Raw genomic sequence first — 22,085 nt, 5'->3', positions numbered from 1 at the left:
CACGTAAACTTCATGCCTGGCGTACGTACATTTGTCGTGATTTTTGTCCGTTGGCGACTCATAGAGGCAATAAAGTGAAGTGGCAAACATTACGAATTGTTCTATCGCACCACCAGCTGTCAGATATTGCTTATAATTTGTAATTGATAAATTATTTGACATATTATTGTCACACGAGTATTATTAAAATATTCTATTAATTATGCAATTAAGTAAGAACATAATATAAAGCATGTGCAAATTGATACAACCCGTCTAGCAATGGCAGCGTTGGCTTTATTAGAGGACATTTTCAATGGACGAATCCGGAGAGAACGAGTTTTTAGGGACCACAATGATTTTCTGGCCCACGATGATGACTGGCTTATCAGCCGTTTCAGATTTCCAAGGGCTATACTCTTGGAGCTCTGCGCTGAGTTGGGTCTGAATTTGGAAAGAGAGACATTGAGGAGCCACGCATTACCCGTTCCTTTACAGGTGCTTACTACACTTGGTTTCCTGGCAACTGGTTCTTTCCAAAGAGAACTGGCAGACCGCTCAGGAATAAGCCAGTCGTGTTTGAGCCGTGCAATGCCAGCTGTATGGGACGGGATCATCCGCTTGTCTACCAGGTATATAACGTTCCCATACGATGCAGGTGACCAGCCAAACATTAAAGCGCAATTTGCAGCGATAGCCGGTTTTCCTAATGTAATCGGAGCGATCGACTGAACACATATTGCTATAAAGGCGCCATCTGAAGAAGAATTTGCATATGTGAATCGGAAACATTTTCATTCAATAAATGTGCAGATTATATGTGATGCACAAATGCGCCTAACAAATATTGTGGCAAGGTGGCCTGGGTCAACCCATGATTCATATATCCTTACAAACAGCCTGGTTGGGATGAGACTCCAAGCTGGCAGGGTGCGCGATGGGTGGCTACTTGGTAAGTTATGCATTTAAATGTATGGTTCTATCTAAAAGTTCAATTTTTGTGTGTGTAATTATTCAACTGCCCATCAGGAGACAGTGGTTATCCACTAAAGACGTGGCTGTTAACCCCCCTCACCAACCCACAAACTGACCGAGAGCGCAGATACAATGATGCCCATTCTCGCACTCGGTCAGTTGTGGAGCGGGCGATTGGGCAGCTGAAATGTCGGTGGCGCTGCCTTGACAGGACCGGGGGGATGCTGTTATACCACCCTGACAAGGTTTGCCGCATCATACTGGCCTGTGGAGTGCTGCACAATGTCGCGCACAGGCATGGCATACCCCTTGGTGAGGTGGGGGCACCGCCAGATGACCCTGACCCAGGACCAGTATATGTGCAGCACAATCAACAAGCCATTCAGGCCCGTCAACGTGTAATTGCGACAATATAAATGGTACTCAGACACAAAATTCATTTTTTGACCAATTCCTTTAATGAATGGCTTATTTCTGTGAGTGCGTCAGTGACATTTTTCAGGTGACTGTTAATTTCTCCAATGGCCCCTAACAATTTGCGGCCAGATGGACGGGCTTCAGCACTGGGGGGAGCATTAGAGACACCGGAGACGCTGGACTGAATGGGCTCTGGCTGCTCGGGTGGTGCGGACTCTGAGTGCGTGCCAGTGGACGTTCCTGCTGTTGTTCCTGCGGTTCCTAAGTCCAGATAAACACAGGCACATGTTAACAGTTATTTGAGTCTGTTCCTTATTAATGGGTACAGGCATTTGCAATAAAAGCAGTGGATACGTAAAATCTCTGGTGTACTTTTTGCTACATTGCATGCATTTTAAAATTAAATGGTGGCTGGTAGGCTATATGTATCAAAGTTAAGGAAATACATTTGAAATTAGTCACCTTGCTGGCAGTCCTGTAGTATATCCGAGTCTCCCACATCAACGGATACGATTCCAGAGATTAACGTGTCTCCTACAATAGAGGCAACTCTCTGATCAAAGGGTGTGAGTTCATTGGCCCCTGTACCACCGCCTGTTCTGCCCACACTTTGTCGGTGCGCAGCAGTTCTCCGCTTAACTTCCACCTTTATGTCAGACCATTTCTTCTTCAGTTCATTTACGGTGCGACTCTCAGATCCCACCGCGTTGACGGCATCAGACAAACTCTCCCACTCTTTTTTCTTTCTTTTGTTATTAATTCCAGAGGACAAAGTTCCAAATAAAATATTTTTTCTTGTTTCTACCTCTGATTGTAGCACCTCTAATTCATTTTCAGTGAAATTTCGTTTCTTGCTTGCTTTAGCCATGTTCTTGCAGGTTTCTTTTGCCAAATTGGACTAATTACCATATTTAAATTAATTTAATTGAGGGAGGAGACAGGGTGTGGTGTTGTGCTTGTGCATGTGCGCTCAATTTCGCGTTAATTGGGATGTACAAAGAGAATGTATGTGGAATGCTGCGTACGCAGAGATTCATACATCTGATTTTTTTGGTGCGTACGCACATTTACAGCTTTGTCCGTACGCAATGTTTTAGTATGAATTCAACGCAAGCCTTTGTACATGAGGCCCCAGGGCCCTCATTTATCAACAGTGCGTAGAAAAGGTTCTATATTTTGTCCAACGAATGAAATTTAGAATGTGCCTAAGTACAAGAAGATCCGCATTTATCAAATGTGCGCACGCAGTTCTTACGCACATGAGTAAGCAATCATTGTTGATAAATACCACATGTGCGTAAGTACCATGCTCGTTCACATTCATGGTCATTAGCATTCGGAAACGCCTCCAATTAACCATATATGGTGACAACACTTCCCTTTAAAAATTACGTGATTGTGTTTTTTCCTCACTGCAATAATGGCAAAGAGAGCAAAGAAGAGGAACTTCACAAACACAGAATTAGAGATACTTGTAAATGAAGTTGAATCCAACCAACAGATATTGTTTAGTTCATTCACTGCAGGAGGAATTACAAATAAAAGAAAAAATGCTGCATGGGAGAATGTCACCAATGCAGTTAATTCCGTTGGGTCTGAGGAGAGAACTGTCCCAGAAAAAAAAAAAAATGGTTTGATATTAAAGTATTGGCTAAAAAACGTGTCACAGCACACAGACGAGAAATGTCCGCAACTGGAGGAGGACAGACAACAACGGAACTTTCCCATTGGACAACCGCGTAGCCTGCATCATCGGAGACACGGCTCTGTCCGGGATTACTAAGGACGGTGACACTGATGCTCTTGCGACAGAACAAACCGGGCCATCTAACACCCAAAGTGAAGGTAAAATAAACCAACCCTGTCAACACACCCATGTGGGGCCCATAAGGGATGGATATGGGCTGGTGAGTGGGCCCCATGTGGGCTGCCCAGATGGGGCCCAGTTAGTTTTGTCCGGGGGTTCCATGGTGGCCCCATGTGGGCAAGCCCAGATGGGCTGAAGGTGGGCTTTACATGGGCCCTAGCTAAAACCCACATGGGCAACCCAGGTTTCTCCCATCTGGGGCCCACACTAGCTGGGCCCCATGTGGGCTGATTATGGGTCCCTGCTATTCTACCCATATGGGTAATAACCATTATTATTATGGGCTAAAAAATTCATTTTTGGGACTTATTTTACAGTCAGCCCATACAGTTCAACAACTGTAAGATGTTAATATTTTTGTTACACAGCCAATATTCCCGGGTCTGGTGGACCCAACACATTATTAGGCTTTTAAATCAATACAGCCATAACAATTTATGTAAAAATACTTAACAGATGTTTACTTTAGCTCAATATTACCAATGGTATATACATAATTTATGGTTCTTATTCGCCATTTACCCCTGTGAGATCACAATTATGATCATATGATAGTTGTTGTGTTTTGTGAGAAAACAAGGAAATTCAATTATAAAAAATGTTTAAAAAAAAATAGAAACAAGATTTTTGATCATTATTGGTGCTCGTTTCTTAGAACTTAATCAGAACAGGTGAAACTGCTTGAAATGTAACGATTTTGTAACTTTGTGTGGGAATAGCAGTTGCAGAAAAAAAACATTCAGGCACACACACACAGCAGGCCCAGTTAGGAGGAGGACACAGTTAAGTTTCATAGCACCTACAATTATTATTCTCAGGTTCAGTAGAGCCGAACACCTCATATGTAATAGTTATGTGTAGGAGGGTGTACCATGTGCAGTCATTGAAAATAAGTAATTTTTTATGTTCTTCACAGAAAACTTTTTCTTTTAGCAAACATTGAAAACGGGTCCCACAGACCCGAACACAAGCTACAATAACAAAGAGACCAGTAATAGAATTAATTACGTTTTTATTTAAGTAAAATTTATGACAACATGCTTTTGCAATGTTCCCTCACTGTCACAGACAGAATTAGTTTCTTTCCACCTCAAAGGAGCATGAAGCCTGAAGTCCTTGTTGAGGGGTTGCCTGTCGGGCCTGTCTATTACCCCCCCGGTCCCTAGCACCAATGAGCCACTTGGAGGCCGCCTTCTCGGCATCTTTACGGGTGATTTGGCTGGTCATGGCGTTTTTCTTTAAGCCTCCTTCAAGAAACAAATATAACGGTCACTTACTTCATATGTGCCAACACAACTCTCAGCCAGGACTGTAAAGACAACTATGTTAAAGGAATAGTTCACTTTAAAATGAAAATTCTGTCATCATATACTCACCCTCAAGTTGTTTCAAACCTGTATGAATTTCTTTCTTCTGCTGAACAGAAAGTAAGATATTTAGAAGAATGTCAGTAACCAGACAGTTTCTGATCCCATTGACTTCCATAGTGTCAATGGGATCAGAAACTGTCTGGTTACTGACATTCTTCTAAATATCTTACTTTCTGTTCAGCAGAAGAAAGAAATTCATACAGGTTTGAAACAACTTGAGGGTGAGTATATGATGACAGAATTTTCATTTTAAAGTGAACTATTCCTTTAAGAAAAGCGCTATATAAATTAAGATTATTATTAGAAATACAGACATTCTCTTAAACACACAAGCTAAGCAACTGAGAGACATGTGCGAACACACTGCTTAGCCAGGACAACAAACGCTCCATTAACAATATTTAAAATCGACATGTTTATAATGTTAGGGTATTGTGACACCTTTCTATTATCGGTACAACTTAAAACATTATCCACATGCACACCTACCATATATTACTTCATACAGTTTTAAGGCCTTGAACTCTCTCTTCCCATTTCGGCCCAGAAAGTTATACTGCCTGGATAGGCCATGGTCTAGGAGGAAGGTCATCATCCTTTTTGTGGCCTCGTCAACAGTTCCCCCCCCTATGTCAGTCACAGCTGCAACCTGAGGGGGAACAAAGGCAATACAAAGCTATTTTATCCACAGTATATTGCTCACTGGCGTAAACCACTCAACATGAAAAAACTGCCAGAAGCATGGGTGTGAGCTAGGGGTGGAACGGTACATGTATTCGTATTGAACCGAAATGGTACGGGTGTCACGGTTCGGTGCATGAATATACACGGAGAATACACGGTATAAAAATAAATAAAACTTGCGTGCAAATTAATGTAATGCGAAACATTGTGCTTTTGTCAAACTGTAACCTACAACTGTCACCCAACCAAAATCTCTCTCACACACACACACTGTTTAAAAGCAAACAATATTTATCCAACCCCATTTAAAAACAGTCTGTCGGTGCCGTCTTTTGGACATTCATCATATTGCATTGGTTTTCATTTCTTGAACAGAGCACTAATCTGTTTATTTTTAAGTTACATATTCTACATTGATTAAAAAAGAAAAATCAAATGTTTTTAATGGTAGTATTATTTTATACAGAAATAAAGTATTTATAATTCAGATGAGAATAAAGTTAGTGTTAATTAAAATGATGGAAAACAAAAATATTGATCTGAAATATAGCAAATTAATTTTAAATTCATTCAGGTACAATTACCAAACATATCTAAACAAAGAAAAAAAATATTTTTGTCTTTTTATTAATTTAATTAATAAACTAATTATATAAAATTGTCAGTGCACTACAAATAAACTGGTTCTATGCCTTTACTTTATTAATAAAACTTATTTTAAAAATACAAGGCTTAAGACATTTATTTTACTTTGGTGGTACAGCCTGATATATGCAAAATAGGGATGTCAATTTTCACACATTTCCATGATCGATCGTCATTTAAATTAACGATCAATTAATCGATTAATCGTTAGCCTTAATACTGCGATATGCGTCTACTGCAGTAGCTATGACAGCATGACAGGGTCTGCAAATGCTGCTTAAAACGCTATATGTTCCTCACCAAATCAATTAGAATGGTTTTAAATGTAAATAAAGGGCTAGTAGGATTGTAAAATGTTTCGATGTGATTGATAATTAAATTAATTATTTAATAATCAAATATAACTACTAATACAACGTGTCACCAACGCCGCCTCATATGCGCTTAGAATGTGTGACTGTTGTGGACGCGCTCTTCCTGGAACAACTGCACGCGCTGAATGAATCTGCTACCGTTAAACTGGAGCACTTTGCTAGCACGTTATTTATCTAAAAGAAACGCATCCTATATGAGATTAATCAGATATATTCAAAATAAACATAATATTACAAATTATATCTGCACAAAATGACGCAAATTCATGCACAAGTGAACTTGAACTAATTTACGTGCCATTCATTCAGAACTACTCATGTTGTGGACGCACTCTTCCTGGAGCAACGCGACACGGCAACTAAACCCAAATAATTCACAATGTTTTATTACAATATTGTTCTCTTTATAATGTTATGTAATATTACAGTCCCAGTAGTCATTATTAGTCGTGCACTGCCGTTTGAGCTGCGCGCGCTGAAGCTGACGCTTTACTACAGAGTTCATTCTTAACCAAATGCATCCAATATGAGATACATCAGATATAGATAGGCCTACAGAAAATAAACGGTATTACAACTTACATTTGCACAAAACAAAAGGCTGCGAATGCACACGCAAACTTATAGTCATGATGAAGGTGTAAAATGGTCCCAAACATAACTTCGGCGCGCTCGCTTTACATGTTTCGCGGTTGAGCAGCACGCACGCACATGAAGACCTGCTTAATCGATGATCGATAAGTTGTATCGATTAAATGTATTATCGACAATTAATCGATCGTCGATTAATCGTTGACATCCCTAATGCAAAATAAAATAAAAATGCTTCTTTTTTTTTGCTTTTCCCTCCCTCGTACCGAACAGTGATGTCTGAGCCAAGGTATGAACCGAACCGTGACTTCTGTGTCCATTCCACCCCTAGTGTGAGCACACCTGGGGAGTTTCAGATCAAATTCACTGCAAGCCCCCCAATAACAATTTAATTGAGTTGCACTACCCTAGACTTAACATACATACCAGTTCGGACATGAAGTTTGGGTTTGCCAGTTTTTCTTCCATGATTTCCACATCCCTAACTGTCTTTAGGGGGAAACCCTCTGGGGTAGAAGAGACGGTGGTGCTCATGTTGCCACGCTGTTGTAGAAGCGTTTGTAGCATCCTCCCCTGGATTCTTTGTGTCTCTTTCATCTCCTCAAGCAGTGTTAAGATGCGAACAAACATGTTGTCCCTGATTTGTCTTCGAGGGGTTTCTGGTGACGTGGTGACGTGGTGATGGGTTGAAACATCGGCCCATCTAAGGTTACCCGGTGCAAATGAAAAAGTAGACAACACAATACGAAGATCAAGCACATAGCACACAACTCAGTTCGCGGGCAGAGACAGACACAAGAACTCGATTCACTACAGAAAACTCATTGCGCTACAAGGAGCTCAGTTCGCTACAGAAAACTCATTCCACTACAAAGAGCTCAGTCCACTACAAAGAGCTCAGTCCACTACAGAGAGTTCAGTTCGCGATCGAGAGAAAGCATGAATGAACACGCCATCCTTTTAAACCAGCTGGGTGGCCTCCGATTGGCTCTCAAGCGCCGCCTTAATGATAACTGACGTCCGACTCAGCCACTCACAGCAACCTGTGAGCAGAGAGAGTGAGCTAGAGACAGAGAGAAGATAATGAAATGAGATAATGAAAAGTGTAAGCACTGACCTGAGGGTGGATGGAGGCGGTGCAGGTGTCTGCACTGACCTGAGGGTGGATGGAGGCGGTGCAGGTGTCTGCACTGACCTGAGGGTGGATGGAGGCGGTGCAGGTGTCTGCACTGACCTGAGGGTGGATGGAGGCGGTGCAGGTGTCTGCACTGACCTGAGGGTGGATGGAGGCGGTGCAGGTGTCTGCACTGACCTGAGGGTGGATGGAGGCGGTGCAGGTGTCTGCACTGACCTGAGGGTGGATGGAGGCGGTGCAGGTGTCTGCACTGACCTGAGGGTGGATGGAGGCGGTGGAAGTGTAAGCACAGATCTGAGGGTGGATGGAGCCGGTGCACTGTTTAAAAATCCACACTGTAAAAATCTTGTACAACAACAACAACAAAAAAACACACACAAAAAAGCCAAGAATCAAACCACCCAACCAAAGGAAGCGATCATCACCAAAATGGTAAAAAAAATTACAGTGTGGAGGTGATTACCTGAGGGTGGGTGGAGGTGTAGGCCTGATTTGGCTGCCGGACCAATTGTCATCATCCTCATCCTCACTGGACAAAATCACTCGCCTAGAAATGTATAATATACAAGCACAATCAACGAGTTTTTCAAATTCAAATTTTCATCATCCATTTAGTAGTAGTAATTCAAATAGCCTCACCTCTTTTTGCGCTTCCCCCTTCCCGTCTTCTCTGTAGAATCGGACTCAGTTGGTACATCTGTGTTCTGTTCATACTCGACTAATTTTGTGCGGGCAATTTCATACGTTGCTTTGGGAAAGAGACAAATGAGTGGCAATTAGTTTCATTCAGAGCTAATTTAAACTGAATCAACAGTGAACTCATCATGTCAGATAATCTCATACAAATGGACACCTTACCGACTTTTCTCTTGACTGTCAACTTGTATGTCGCCCAGTCAGTGTGAGGGTCCTGTTGCTCTATGACCGCCTTTGCCATGTTCATCCTTGCTGGTGGCCAGTAGCATTCATCCTCCTCAGGCCCGATAAACCATTTGGTCGGTATAACTGCCAATCCTCCACTATTTATAAATTCTACTATTGCAAAAGGTAACATGCTTAAAGAAAAACAAATACATACAAAAAATTAAAACAATAAAAAAACAAAAAAAACTAAACAAATAAGTAGCACACTAGTGCAGGAGTGGCAATGCCACATATCCAGTCTTGAGTGGCAATAACACCATTTTTGTTTTTAACTCCTCCACGGGTAACAGCTGCAAGTCTTCAGATAAATTAAAAACAAAAAGGATTCCAAGACATGATGAGTCCATTGGATAGGTGAAAAAGGATTTGGCAGTTTCAAAGAAATTACACAGGACTTTAACAGTTCCAGAATGTGACAAAATGTTCCGCACAATAAGAATCTTTCCCCCTACAGAAAAACAGTCATCGCCACGAGAGGAGGAGATCAGTGTCTGTCCATCATTGTAACGCCTGTATTGTTCCCATGTTGCAATTGAATTAATCAATGGTCCAGAAAAGTGGAGCTGTTTAAGTGGGCTGAAAACTGATGTGGTCTTTTGGCTTGCCACTTTCTGCTTCTCATGGATCCGCCTGACGAGTTGTTGGACAGGGTTTTGAGGCCGACGGACAAGTTTTTTCAGTTTACCTAAGAATGTCTCAAAGGGAAAAGCTGAAACACTATCTAACGGACCGAATTTTCGTGCATCTTGAGCTAGGTGGATCAATGAATGCATGTTATAGCTGACAAATTCAGTGCCATAAATTGCAGCAAAATCTGTTACAAAGAGTTTCAAAATCTCCTCAGCATAGTCACAATTGTCAGGAGAACACAAGGCAGGACTCAGAAGAATTCTCATAGATACAGATAGAAGTAAAAAGTTTCTGTACATTATACTGGGGATATTATTGAGGAGAACAACAGGGCCAGTGTAAAGTAAAAATTGCCGAAGCTCTGTAGCTTTCCATGTGCTGAATTCAAACAAGGATCGTGGTTTCCTTGCAAAATTGCTAGGTAAATATTGCCTGATAGAAACCATATATGCTGACATTACAACAAAGAACTTCATAGATTGCCTGCATTTCAGCGGCCCCTTCAACCAAAGAAATATTAACTTACGCATTGCCCCCAAGCACACAAGGTGCATATAATCTAACACAAAACTGGTAACTAAACCTATACCCAGATCATTTAGGGGGGAGGCTGACAGTTGGTGCTGTTGATAGCCTTGCCTACCAAATTGCTCATCTGTCCTGAGCTCTGCTGATATTTCAGGATAAGCCACCTTCCCATTAATGTACTGGCCTTTTTGAGTGCACCTCTCACACCCATAATAGCCTGTATGGCCTTTGGAGCATTTAAGAAAGGCACGAGCAGGTGCATCACAAATAAAAGCATCGGGTAATGGTACCCTGAAATGTACACCATTGTACACAATACCACTCTGAGAAACGGCTTTCATATCTACAATGAATTCTTGTAAATACTCTTGCACATTTGCGGGTTTGGACGCACCCGAGTACACTCCAATTACAAAGACACTACACTCTGGAATTTCCTTAATCATACCCAGAATAGGCCACAGACTCATACTGGAGCTACGGAATAAGGGCAATCCATCGATGTTAATTCGAAGTGTGAGAGTATCAGTCACATTTGCTAAATGTCCTAAAGATGTTAGTTCAGCTATGAGAGCATTTTCGATTCCAAAGTGGTAGTAGGACCCCCCAGCCATATTCGCCACATTGCAAGATCTGTCAGTTGACATAAGAGTTCTGCCATCCATTGGGATATCAAGGCCCTTTCTCCTTAGGATTTTAAGAAGTGCAGACAGCGCTGTTTGTGGTATGTTGAATTCTGCAGCCCACTCTGCAAGCCCATGCGAATCATCATCATTATCATCTTCCAAGTCAGAACATTCATCTCCATGCAAATCACAGTCACTATCACAACCAGGCACCCAGTTTTCAGAATCCAAATCATCAAATGAGGAAATGTTAAAATCATAAAAAGAATCTGAGGAATTTTCATCTTCTAAATCATTTGATGAATTCTCAAAACAAATCTCATCACAAGCATCGTAGAAAGTGTCCGTGGAATCTTCGTTTTCAGTATGCTCTAACAAATCATCCAGTGGGTTTTCCTTTTCAGAATCATGTGCCAACAAATCATCAATCATAGACTCCTTTTCAAGTAGACGCAAATGTTCCTCCACTTTCGCTGATATTTTCCTCCTTTTAGTTCTTTCTGAACACGCCATTATTTCTATAAAAAAAAAATAGAAAATAAAAAAAGCATTTTAGTTTTTAGCTATGATTACAGGGGATCGGGAATGACAAACTCTAGAGTACAATTGCAATTCATATAGTTTGGTGAAGCTGGTATTAATGTGGCTGATTTTACCTACTGTTCTTCTAGTAGCCTTCAATTTGATCAGTACACTATTTTAAAGATAGCATTAATCTCTGTTAAGGCCTAACCTTTTACTACCGTGTGTCAATTGATTTCGATTAAGGCGAGACAAGGCAGGCAAAAACATCGGTTTTTTTTACTGGTCAATTTTGAGATTTTTGGATATTTGTCTTCAATAACATGTCTTCTTTCAGACTTGTGTTGAAAAAAAGTCAGAAATACACATTTAGGTCTTTATTGTATTACACTTTGTCTGTTTGCGTCTGTAGATTTCTCATAAATTCAACAAAATTTGGCGTTCTTAATCATATGCCTAATTTGCATATTTAAACATTAAATTACAGAAAACTTGTAATACATTTTTTTCTCATCTTAATGTAGGTAATCAACTGTTAAAGTTTCATGGTGATATCTCCTAGTTAACATTTTTACCCTATTCACCTGTAGTGTCTCGCCTTAATATGCGTGAGAGAGAGAGAGAGACACTGAGACAGCGCTCGTGTTGTTTGAAGACGGTGAGAGTGTGCGCGCGCGCGCGGCCGGGCGGGTCTCTCTCTCTCTCTGCTCGTTCGTGTTGTTTGAAGACGGTGAGAGTGGGCGGGCGGGTCTCTCTCTCTCTCTGCTCGCAGTCATTCACCGATCAAAATAAGGCTTTGGCGGGACAAAAAAAATTGGCCGCGAAAAAATGCAGGATAACCCCTGTATCAGTCGGCCTATGTAGCTTATAAGGTGCATGGCAATATGGAAAACACTGTCGATCAATCCACAATATTAAACGACGCATTAAACAATTCACACGTCGCCTTAATGTAACAGACAAATAAACATATTTATGTAGATAAATGAGTCCCTTATTACTATGGAAAACCCTTCCACGTCGCTATTTGTTCCATTTAAGAGGTGAATTCGCAGTGCAGGAAACTCCGCTTCTCTGCGTGCTCCCGCGGCCAGAGGATGCAAATCCTGGCGGGAATAAGTGCCTTGACACGACACCCTAGCCGATAAAACATTGCTGACATTCAAATGGACTTTCATCTGTGTTTTTGCTTTAACGTTAACTGTAAATACAAGTGCAAACATTAAAATGCCACCAGCTGGTAAAAGCGGAGAAATGGGCATTTTACAGCTTTTTTTTTTTTTTAACAGCTTGCTATGTTATGCCTGTTCGACTGCCTTGCTAACAAAGTTCACAACCAAATCCTTCTAAACAATATATTCAAGTCAACCACTCAAATTAAGCTCAACATATGCATGATATTGACTTAATAAATTAAACTCGTCTGTTCAACGCCATGCTTTAACCAGGTTTAATTAACGTTACCGAAGCTAACGTTACCTCACTGGTTTATATTCGCTAAAAGCTAGTTCCCTGGCCTCTTAACTAATACTTTACAAAAAAGCTTTTGGTTAACATTCATCATACGGTAAAATCATCCCCTGTTTATTATAGCCTACATTGAGGCAGATTCTTACCTGTCTTTTGTCCACACGACACCGTAATGGATGGATCCTTAACGGACAGCAGACTCAAAGGCGGCAAAGTTGTTGCTGGGCAAACTTCTTTCGCTCGGTGATGGGGGTGGAGCTTTCCGGATGTGCGCTGCACAGAGTGCGCACTTCTTACTTTAGGTTTTTAACATTTTGTGGGGAAACCTGCTTTGGCAAACTTGTCTGTTGAAAGTCGTATAGTGCTTAAGACCACTATTAAATTGCTATGGCTTCTAAATAGCTTAATAGTCTAATAAAATTCGTATAAAAAGTGGACCTAGCCCAGTGGCTATTGTTAAAAATAGCATCCATGTCTGACATAATCAATTTGGAATAATTATATATGAAAACATAATATCTAAAAATAATATATAAATATTAATATCTAATAATAAATAACAAAAACTAAAAATGCAAAAACGACAGAAATTAGAAATATAAGATATTATATTAGGCTATATTATATAATAGTATAAATACTATATATTTATATCTAATATCTATTTCTATTATATAGAAAACATAATATCTTAGGAGTGGAGCCCAGCTGGAGCCCACTTAGTTTAGCCCATCTACTGCCCATGTGGGGCCCAACAACAAAGCCCACTCTGAGCCCATGCCCAGCCGAAGCCCAACTAGCCCAAGTGAGGCCCATGTGGGCCCCAAGTGGACGTGTTTGCAGGGAACTGGAATAGGATATTGTGTTTGCATACATTTTATTTCAATTTGTAAACTTTTAATGAAATCATTCATAGGATAAACTCAATTAAATTAATGTGAACATGTGTTTCCTTAATAGCGACACCCGTTGTGCCTGAGGAGCTTGAGGAGCCGGGCCCATCCATTGCCCCTTCCATGCGCCGTGAGGCGGTGCTACAAAATCAAGAGGAAACAACAAAATCCATTAATGACCTAAAGGATCAACTGAGCAACATAACGAATGTATTGATTCAAATCAACGAGTCTCTGAAACAGATTGCCTCTTGCGCAAATACAATTGCTAATAAACCATAAACCGCTGACTAATGTGATTTCAGTTATTTGTTTCCACGAAGCTGCAAAACACAAAATGAAATCGCTGTAATGTTTCTGCACTCGACCAATGGCCAGACTTACCTAAAATTAGAGGTGTGAACCTACACTGGTCTCACGGTTCGGTTCGATTATCAAGTCATCGATTCAGTTCGATTCGATTATCTCGATGCATCACGATGCATTGATGATGCACTGCATCCTTATTTTTCAATTTTGCTTCACATGTACAATTTTGTCAATAAATACAAGCAATCAGATATATGAACTGAACCTTTCATTTTACCTGAAACACGCTTCTTGAATGTATCAAACATCAAATAAAACTCAAGTCTGGGCACAGAAGACAACAGCAGCATTAGATTAGAACACACTAAGTAAGTACTAAAAGTGCATAATGCAGGGAGTGTACTTAAATACTTGTATGGTGCTATATAGTGTACTTTCTTGTAAAACATTTAAATATTGACAAATGTATACATGAAATTAAATTACAAACCAAAATAAACAAGAGGCCAAACCTACTTGAATATAATCAATATACAAAAAACTAAATCTGCACTTCAGCAGTGTTTTTTAATACACAAAATAAAAGAAAACAAAATAACAGCACTGGGCACTGGAACTTCCTGAAACATCACAAACTGCTCAGCATGTAGGAATTTGTAAATTTTTCTTTAAGAACACTAACTGGTCCACATGCTCTGGTTTAAGAGTGCTTCTTTTAGCAGTGACCACTTCTCCTGCTGTGGAGAAAACTCACTCTGCAGACACGCTTGTGCCTGGGATACACAAGTATCGCTTTGACAGCCGAGAGAGGAGAGGAAACATGACCTCATGGACACACCACCAGTTCAAAGGGTCCTCAGTGAGAGGCAGAGATGGAGCTTTACAGTATGCCTCCATTTCCTCCTTAGCAAGGACATAGGGGGTCTTGGGTTCTACTGTACCTTCAGTGTCAGTGAAAGACTGTCCCAGCAAACTCACAAGCAGCGATGAGGCCTTTCGTTTGGGAGCAGCAGAGGGCCTGTCCTCCATGGAGGTTTCTTCTCCTGTTCCCTCGGGTGCTTCATCCACTTCTGTCATTCTAGGTGTACCCTGTGTTTGAACAACATATTTGAAAATACAATTAAACTAGGACAGTGGCAGTGCAGTCAGCCAATACAACAGCTCACATAATATATGAGGATTATAATTTTTTCCATTTTAATAAAAATAAATAAATAATAATAAATGCATTTAAATTACTTAACATTTGAACAAATTTTACCTACTATTAATATTATGAGCTTTTAATTTTATATAGCCTTTTGTACAAGAAACATGATAGAATTACCTCCAAGGATGCAGCCTCCTCTGTCAGTGCTCTGTATACCTCCGATCTCTCCTCTTCTGTGAGAAAAGGCATTCCCTTAAATCGGGGATCCAGGGCAGAGGCTGTATGAAGGATCCTCTTCTGTGACTCACTGTTGTACCTCTTCAGGAGATCTGTTCTGATTGCATTCTTGATCTCATGGATCATGTGCGAGTCTCCGTTGGTGTCTGACATATTCTGGAGGAGTTGCGCATGTAGAGGAGCAACGAGGGAAACTGTCGGATTGCGCTCTTCTGACATCAGTGTTGTTGCATCCTTCATTGGCTTTAATGCCCTCACAGCATCCTCTGCATTTGTTACATCTGTTTCAGTAAGAGTGCACAGATCTGTCTCTCCTTTTCTGACTTCTGGTGACAGCAAGGTGGCACAAATTGCAGGTTGTTGTTCCAGGAACCTCTCGACCATGTCGTATGCGCTGTTCCACCTTGTTGCAACATCAGTTATCAGTTTATGATTTTTCAGGCCAAGACATTGCTGTTTCACTTTCAGACAGTGGCTCGCTGTGGTGCTGCGATGAAAGAATGTTGAAATTCGTCGGATTCTGCCCAAAAGCCTGGAGAGCGCGCCCACTTTAAGCGCGCGCTGGGATGCCAGATTCAGCGTATGCGCGAAGCATGTTACGTGAGGGAATGTTCCGAGTTGAGCTGCAGCGATCATGTTCGACGCATTATCTGTTACAAGCACTACATCCTTATGTGATAGCTGCCATTCATCCACGACATGAGACAGTAGCTCTGCCAGATGAGCACCCGTGTGAGACTCATAAACGGCTCTCGTTTGCAGCACATGAGACAAAATCTTCCAGTCAGCGCTAATGTAATGTGCCGTTATTGTCACATACGACTCTGTCGCGACCGAAGTCCAGGAATCACATGTTATTGCAACTCGATGAGCTTGGCTCATTGACGCCATTACCTGGGCTATGGTTTCGAGGTAGAGTTCCGGGATAACTTTTTCTGAAAAGTGGCTGCGAGAGGGGAGCTTATATCGCGACTCCAGTGTTGTTAACAGGTGGCGAAACCCGGGGTTTTCCACTACAGAAAAGGGCCGTATATCCTTTGCAATAAAGGATGCCACTGCTCTGGTAATTCTCTGCCCTCTCACTGAGTTTGGCGGCAACGTTGATATAAGTTGATCAATTTTTGGCTGAGCTGGATCCACAATGGCACTGACAGGCGTTTGCAGCTCGGGGTGAAAACGACTGACGTGGTTTCTCATGTTGGTGGTATTACCTCCTGCATATTTTATTTTTGCGTGACATGATTTGCACACAGCGTGTGTCTTGTCAAGGTCGGGCTTACCGTGTTGTTGATAAAAGCCGAAATGTGCCCAAATGTCGGCTTTTAAAGTGGTTGGAGGATTTTTTATTGCACGCTCTGGCGTTTCGCCTCCCTCTGCCATTGTATGCCGCGACTAAGCACGCGGTGCTGACGTCAGAAATGCGTCAGTACATTATAACCGGTTATGGGCTATTACTGAACCGAAACCGAATCGTCCTCGTCTGCATCGCGATGCACCATAGAAACGATTAATTTTGACACCCCTACCTAAAATGTCTGTATGATCCTCTGTCTTGTCTGAATGCCAGCGGCATTAGGAGGTGGCAGGGGCACTGCATCGGGCATAGGGCCGTCTGGTCTTGGGGGTTCCTGCAGAGGGATGCCCTGTCTGATGGCCAAGTTGTGTAGCACACTGCAAGCCATGATGATTTTGCATGCTTTTTCTGGCTGATACTGCAGTGTCCCTCCCGTGCTTGACAGACACAGCCATCGTCCTTTCAGCAGGCCTATTGCGCGCTCAACTGTGCTCCTTGAGCGCGCATGGGCACGGTTGTACGCCTGTTCCTGCTCGGTCCTCGGGTTGGTTAGGGGGGTCATTAGCCATGGCTTTAGCGGGTAACCTTGATCACCTAATGATGAAATAGTTTTAAGTAATTGTACATAGCCCTACAATAGCATTTTAAACATGTTGTAGCCTTAAATTCACCAATGAGCCAGCCATCCTCAACAGCGCCTTCTTGGAGACGCACACCCACAGAGCTATTCTGCAGAACGAACGAGTCGTGTGTTCCTCCAGGCCACCGCGCAACGATTTAATAACAACAAATTTGCATCACAAATTATTTGCACGTTAACAGAATGAAACCCTTTTCTATTTACATAATTAAATTCGTTGGTTGATGGTGCTTTTATGGCGATGTGGGTGCAGTCTATAGCTCCAATTATGTTTGGGAATCTAGCAATGGCATGAAAGTCCCGTTTTATTGCGGCTTGTTGAGGATTTCGATAAGGGAACTGGATGTAGGTTGGGGCCAAGGAAATAATTGCATCCAACACTGCCGGCATGATCCTACTCACTGATGGCTGGGATATACCACATATGTCTCCAACCTCACGCTGAAATGTGCCAGTAGCTAAAAATCCAAGGGTGGACAGGAGTTGGATGTGCACGGGAATGGCTTTCGTGCGATTTGTTTCTCTCTCCAACACTGGTCCTAAATCACGACACAAATCCAGCAGTACATTTTTGGGAAAGCGGTACCTACTTAGAAGCCACTCTGTGCTCTCGCCAAGCAGATCAGCGCGATCTTGGAAAACGCGCTCTCTGCGGAGCGCATTGTTTGCCAAATCTTCCAATAACGCAAGATAAGCCATTGCACTGAGACAAATATATTTCACATCTGTCTTTTATAGGGTTTGACACCAATTAAGCATCGTGTTTAAAACTAGACAAATTATAAATTGAGTGTTTTAAAGGAAACACAGGACATATGTGGATTGCTTAATGCTTACTGTGACACTCTTAAATGCTTTTTATGTGTAGTGTCGCTATTCTACCACTAGATTATCTGCGTAAGCATGCTCAGAGGTGTGCTTATATTTACACATATTTCTACGTATAAGTACAACTTGGTGAATCCCACACTTTGCGTGAAATTGTTCTTACGCACTCACTACGCACAAATCTGTCCGTACGCACCATTGATAAATGAGGGCCCAGGTCTTTTGCGGCTAATGCGTGCCAAAGGAGGAGCAGCTGGTTGCAAGATGCATCCTCTGTTGGACACTTTAAATGATGTATGTTATTTTATTTTTTCACAAATATGTAATTATTGATATGAGTGAATTAAAAGTAAAGTAATTTGTAAACAATTGCTTTGTTGTGCGCAAAGTTGAGCTCCTTACCTACTTAAACCTTTTAACATCAGTGTGTGAATTCGGTCTTATCCATCCATTTTCTTTACTGCTTTGTCCGTTCGGGTCACAAGATTTTTGAGCCAACCCAGCATTTATCAGGCGAAGGGGCAGGGTTCACTCTGGACAGGTCGCCAGTCTGTTGCAGGGCCGGAATTCGGTCTTAGTATAAGTAAATCACTCCCCACTCCGCTAACAGTCTTATCACTAAATTGTATCTCCCTACAGACACAGAACATTGAGAAAAAAAGAGATGCTGTTGTCTGCTGCCTCATTAAGTACCTCGGTGAAAGACAAGAAGATCTTTTCCATGACTGCCAGGTATGTCATATTGATAACAGATTTTTGATTAACTCAAGGGATCCTCCTCTCCTCTCCTCTCCTCTCCTCTCCTCTCCTCTCCTCTCCTCTCCTCTCCTCTCCTCTCCTCTCCTCTCCTCTCCTCTCCTCTCCTCTCCTCTCGTATCCACCTTCTCCTTTTGCCTTCCACTCCCCCTCTGCTCTCCTTTTAGATAAACTGAAATATATTGAAACAGCATCTTAAATAAAATAAAAATGTGTATGCTTTTTGTTTGTTTCTTTTTAACATGTAGGAATGTGAGGACTGCACAATCACCTTCATCGTTTTGTCTGTGAAGCACAATGTCATGGCTGAGGAGGATCCATCAGATTTGTCTATTGTGATCGAGGGAAACCAAGTGATGGAAGGATGTGGAAGCCGGACAAAGGCATGCATACTGCTGATGGGACTCATTTATGCAATCAACATCGAATATCCAAAGGAGCTGAAGAACACGTTTGAAGCTTTTCAAAAACTTTTTTGGGAAATTGACGGGGCAAAACTACTGAAAAAGGTCCACAGCCTCAAAAATCTCTCAGCCCACTCCATTGCTCTGTGATTTCCCCCAGATTGACAGAAAAGGAATACCAATAGAAAGTGGCCTGAAGAATTTTGATCTCTCCTTCTACCCTCTTTCCCTCCCCATTTGTTTGTTTCTTTTATTCTCATCCTATCTTTGAGAGTGAGAGCAAACTCAAAAACTAAAGAATGTTGGTGTTCTGTTTTATCTTTATCCAGATATTTGATACTGTACATGCACAGAAACAACCATGTGGAGTTTGTGTGTGTGCTTTTGATTTTTAAAATAGAGTAAGTGGCATGTGTTGTTTGCAGTAGCCAATTATCCAGAAACAATATTTGAAACTGAGTGAGTTATAAAACAAGTCAATTCGTTCATTGTTGTGTGAAGCTGTTGTACTTTATTTAGCACTTTATTCTGTGTTTTTTGATAATTTGGTGCATCATTGCTGCATATAAACAAGGCTGTTCGGTTATTTGTTATATGAATGTACCTGTACCACAGATTTGGTCAGTCACTGTTGTGTAAATCTGAAGAGACACAAAGAGTTTAGTCTAAGAGCTTAGATACAAGAAAATCTTAATGTGATTGGACATCCAGCACTGCTCTGGGCTGGGTTTCCCGAAACCTTCTTAAAGCTACGTCGTTCTTAAGTCATACCTTAAGCTGTACCTTATCGTTAATATGTGTTTCCTGAAACTTTCTTAGTTAAGTATACCTTCTGTAAGTCATACTTTCGGAAGGTTAGTCTGGACCACTCTTAGCTTTACCTTATCACTGTTGCAGGTCTATATGAATATAATTCTGAAGTTTTAATACACCCAGACAGTGTTCAATTAGGCTAATTCAAGTGTTTTCATGCAAAGAATAAAATTGTCATTACACTGATTGTTGTTAGAATTTTAATTATATTATTATATATAATTCAATTTTATACATTTATTTTAATTAAAGAGCGCTTTTAAAGGCCAGTGAAAGCATAGGCTACTGTCAGTTAAGTCCTATTCGGACGCTAATATTGTTTATCATGGGCTCGTACGGTATTTTAAACATTTACAGGGGTAAGTCGGTTATTTTAGTGCCGTCCGAATCCACAATATCAGTGTTTTTTCTCACCCAACCCGCGTAAAAATCCCTGGTCAAATTAGTACCTACTGTTTTTTGACAAACAGGTCATATGGTAATTTAATTGCCGTCTGAATCCACTTCTCTGCGTTTTCAAGAAGAGATTCAAAATTCACTGTTTAAATCCTTTTTGATCACTGCCGATCACCGTACGTGACGTACACTTTTATTACTGAAATGCTTGAAAGTATTTACAAGAACAATATTTCATCGCAGCTCCACCTCAGCGAACAAAAATGGGAAAGAGAAGAAAGCACATAAAAAATGTAAATGGTTATTATGGCAGCAATATATGATACAATTTTTAAATATGTAGGCAATGCTATTATAGGCTGTTATAGTTCGGATTATTTTTTATAATATCCCATGAGTCCTAATAAATGCAATTTCAACTATTTCTAAAGTGCTTTTTTATAAAGAACACCGCTTTCTCACATAAACAGCCCCTGCAAGAGAGAATAATTGATTCTCGAGCCATCGATATCAACCAATTCAGCACCATCGCCAAGGACAGCACCTCAGAAACCTCATATACTGATTGGCTTCATTGCTCTGTCTCCTCTCCACCAGTAAGCTGGTGTGTGGTGGGCGTTCTGGCGCAATATGGCTGCCGTCGCATCATCCAAGTGGATGCTGCACATTGGTGGTGGTTGAGGAGATTCCCCCCTTCTATGTAAAGCGCTTTGAGGTCTCAGAAAAAGCGCTATATAAATGTAACGAATTATTATTATTATTATTATTCTCTCCTTACTTCTCTTTTCCGCTCTGATCTGGATGTCCTAAAACAGGGATATGTTTTATTATCCAACATTATTAAAACAACATTTGATAGATCAGTGGGTTATAAAACAGGTTCATTACTTGAAATGTTGTGTAAAGCTGTTGTGCTGCACTATATTTTGAGATTTTCATAGGATTTTTTGGATTAAAAACATTAATCTGATGAACCATCTGAATGTCTTTATTGTGGGGGGTACATTTTACCTTCTCTGAATAAGTAATTGTTATTAACTGATATTAATTAACTTTGATTTGAAGAGATCATTTTTACCTAATTTTAATGAGTAAGTAGCTGTTGAATATATACATAAATGTGAGGTATTGTTACCCAATTTATGCAAGTATTTAATAGCTTTTTACTTCAGATAGTTTATACTCAATATATGGGATTAAATCTACCCCACCAAAGTCGATGCAAATTGTTACCTCACATTTATTGGGTAAATTCTATAGATTAGTTTTTACAGTGCAGCAGAATGTTGGACTGTCAACACTTGGTTTCTCGTTATTACAATTTGAAACAACCACGCACACTAATCCTTTTACTTGTCATAACTATTGCACAATCGACAGTACACAGCCTAATCCATGAATGACGCTCATATAAATGCATTGTATGGTGCCAAATATTATGCTATAATATTACAGAAATATCAAACAGTATTGAAAAATATGTATGTTTGTGTGTGTATATGTGTGTAAGTCTTCTATTTCACACCCTCTATAACATCTAAAAACGTACCTCTGTTTCCTGAAAAAGGACCACCAGCTTTCAATCCTTTGATTGGCAGTTGAAGTGCCATACATGTGGCTGAGAGAAC

The 22,085-nt window shown here is 40.8% G+C and overlaps 2 protein-coding genes and 1 long non-coding RNA gene across 6 annotated transcripts; 1 reads left to right on the top strand and 2 right to left on the bottom strand.

Moving 5' to 3' along the window:
• Window positions 1-279: 279 nt before the first annotated feature.
• LOC309500486 (uncharacterized protein) lies at window positions 280-2,501 on the bottom strand (the record flags this gene model as incomplete). Its single annotated transcript, XM_082172096.1, has 3 exons — window positions 1,834-2,501; window positions 1,448-1,632; window positions 280-423 (listed from the first exon to the last, which is right to left on the bottom strand). The coding sequence occupies exons 1-3, from the start codon at window positions 2,237-2,239 to the stop codon at window positions 280-282; spliced, it is 735 nt and encodes a 244-aa protein (XP_082028222.1). The 5' UTR covers window positions 2,240-2,501.
• Window positions 2,502-3,998: 1,497 nt separating this feature from the next.
• LOC309502120 (uncharacterized protein) lies at window positions 3,999-13,579 on the bottom strand. 4 transcript variants are annotated; one of them, XM_082174370.1, is made up of 8 exons: window positions 12,884-13,579; window positions 8,896-11,263; window positions 8,677-8,785; window positions 8,501-8,584; window positions 8,020-8,382; window positions 7,329-7,965; window positions 5,098-5,257; window positions 3,999-4,485 (listed from the first exon to the last, which is right to left on the bottom strand). In XM_082174370.1, the coding sequence occupies exons 2-6, from the start codon at window positions 9,089-9,091 to the stop codon at window positions 7,863-7,865; spliced, it is 855 nt and encodes a 284-aa protein (XP_082030496.1). In that variant the 5' UTR covers window positions 9,092-11,263; window positions 12,884-13,579; the 3' UTR covers window positions 3,999-4,485; window positions 5,098-5,257; window positions 7,329-7,862. The 4 variants fall into 4 exon arrangements, 3 of the variants coding, with proteins under 3 accessions (XP_082030496.1, XP_082030497.1, XP_082030498.1); XM_082174371.1 differs by having other exon boundaries at window positions 7,329-7,945; XM_082174372.1 differs by having other exon boundaries at window positions 7,329-8,355.
• Window positions 13,580-18,301: 4,722 nt separating this feature from the next.
• Window positions 18,302-19,223, top strand: LOC309500236. The gene is made up of 3 exons (XR_014206508.1): window positions 18,302-18,382; window positions 18,728-18,820; window positions 19,093-19,223. It is a non-coding gene; the product is annotated as an uncharacterized lncRNA (long non-coding RNA).
• The last annotated feature ends 2,862 nt before the right edge of the window (window positions 19,224-22,085 follow it).

This window comes from Leuciscus leuciscus (genome assembly GCF_965113295.1).
Source record: "Leuciscus leuciscus genome assembly, chromosome: 6".
Taxonomy (NCBI): domain Eukaryota; kingdom Metazoa; phylum Chordata; class Actinopteri; order Cypriniformes; family Leuciscidae; genus Leuciscus; species Leuciscus leuciscus.
Note: the sequence above shows the minus strand (reverse complement) of the source record. Positions and strands in the feature narration are given on the sequence as shown.

Coding starts and splice junctions, on each gene's coding strand:
- LOC309502120 (XM_082174370.1), bottom strand. CDS start 9,091: ATGTTACCTTTTGCAATAGTAGAATTTATAAATAGTGGAGGATTGGCA. Junction 8,786..8,895: donor GACAGTCAAGAGAAAAGTCG/GTAAGGTGTCCA, acceptor TCTTTCCCAAAG/CAACGTATGAAATTGCCCGC. Junction 7,966..8,019: donor CCGCCTCCATCCACCCTCAG/GTCAGTGCTTAC, acceptor CTCTGTCTCTAG/CTCACTCTCTCTGCTCACAG.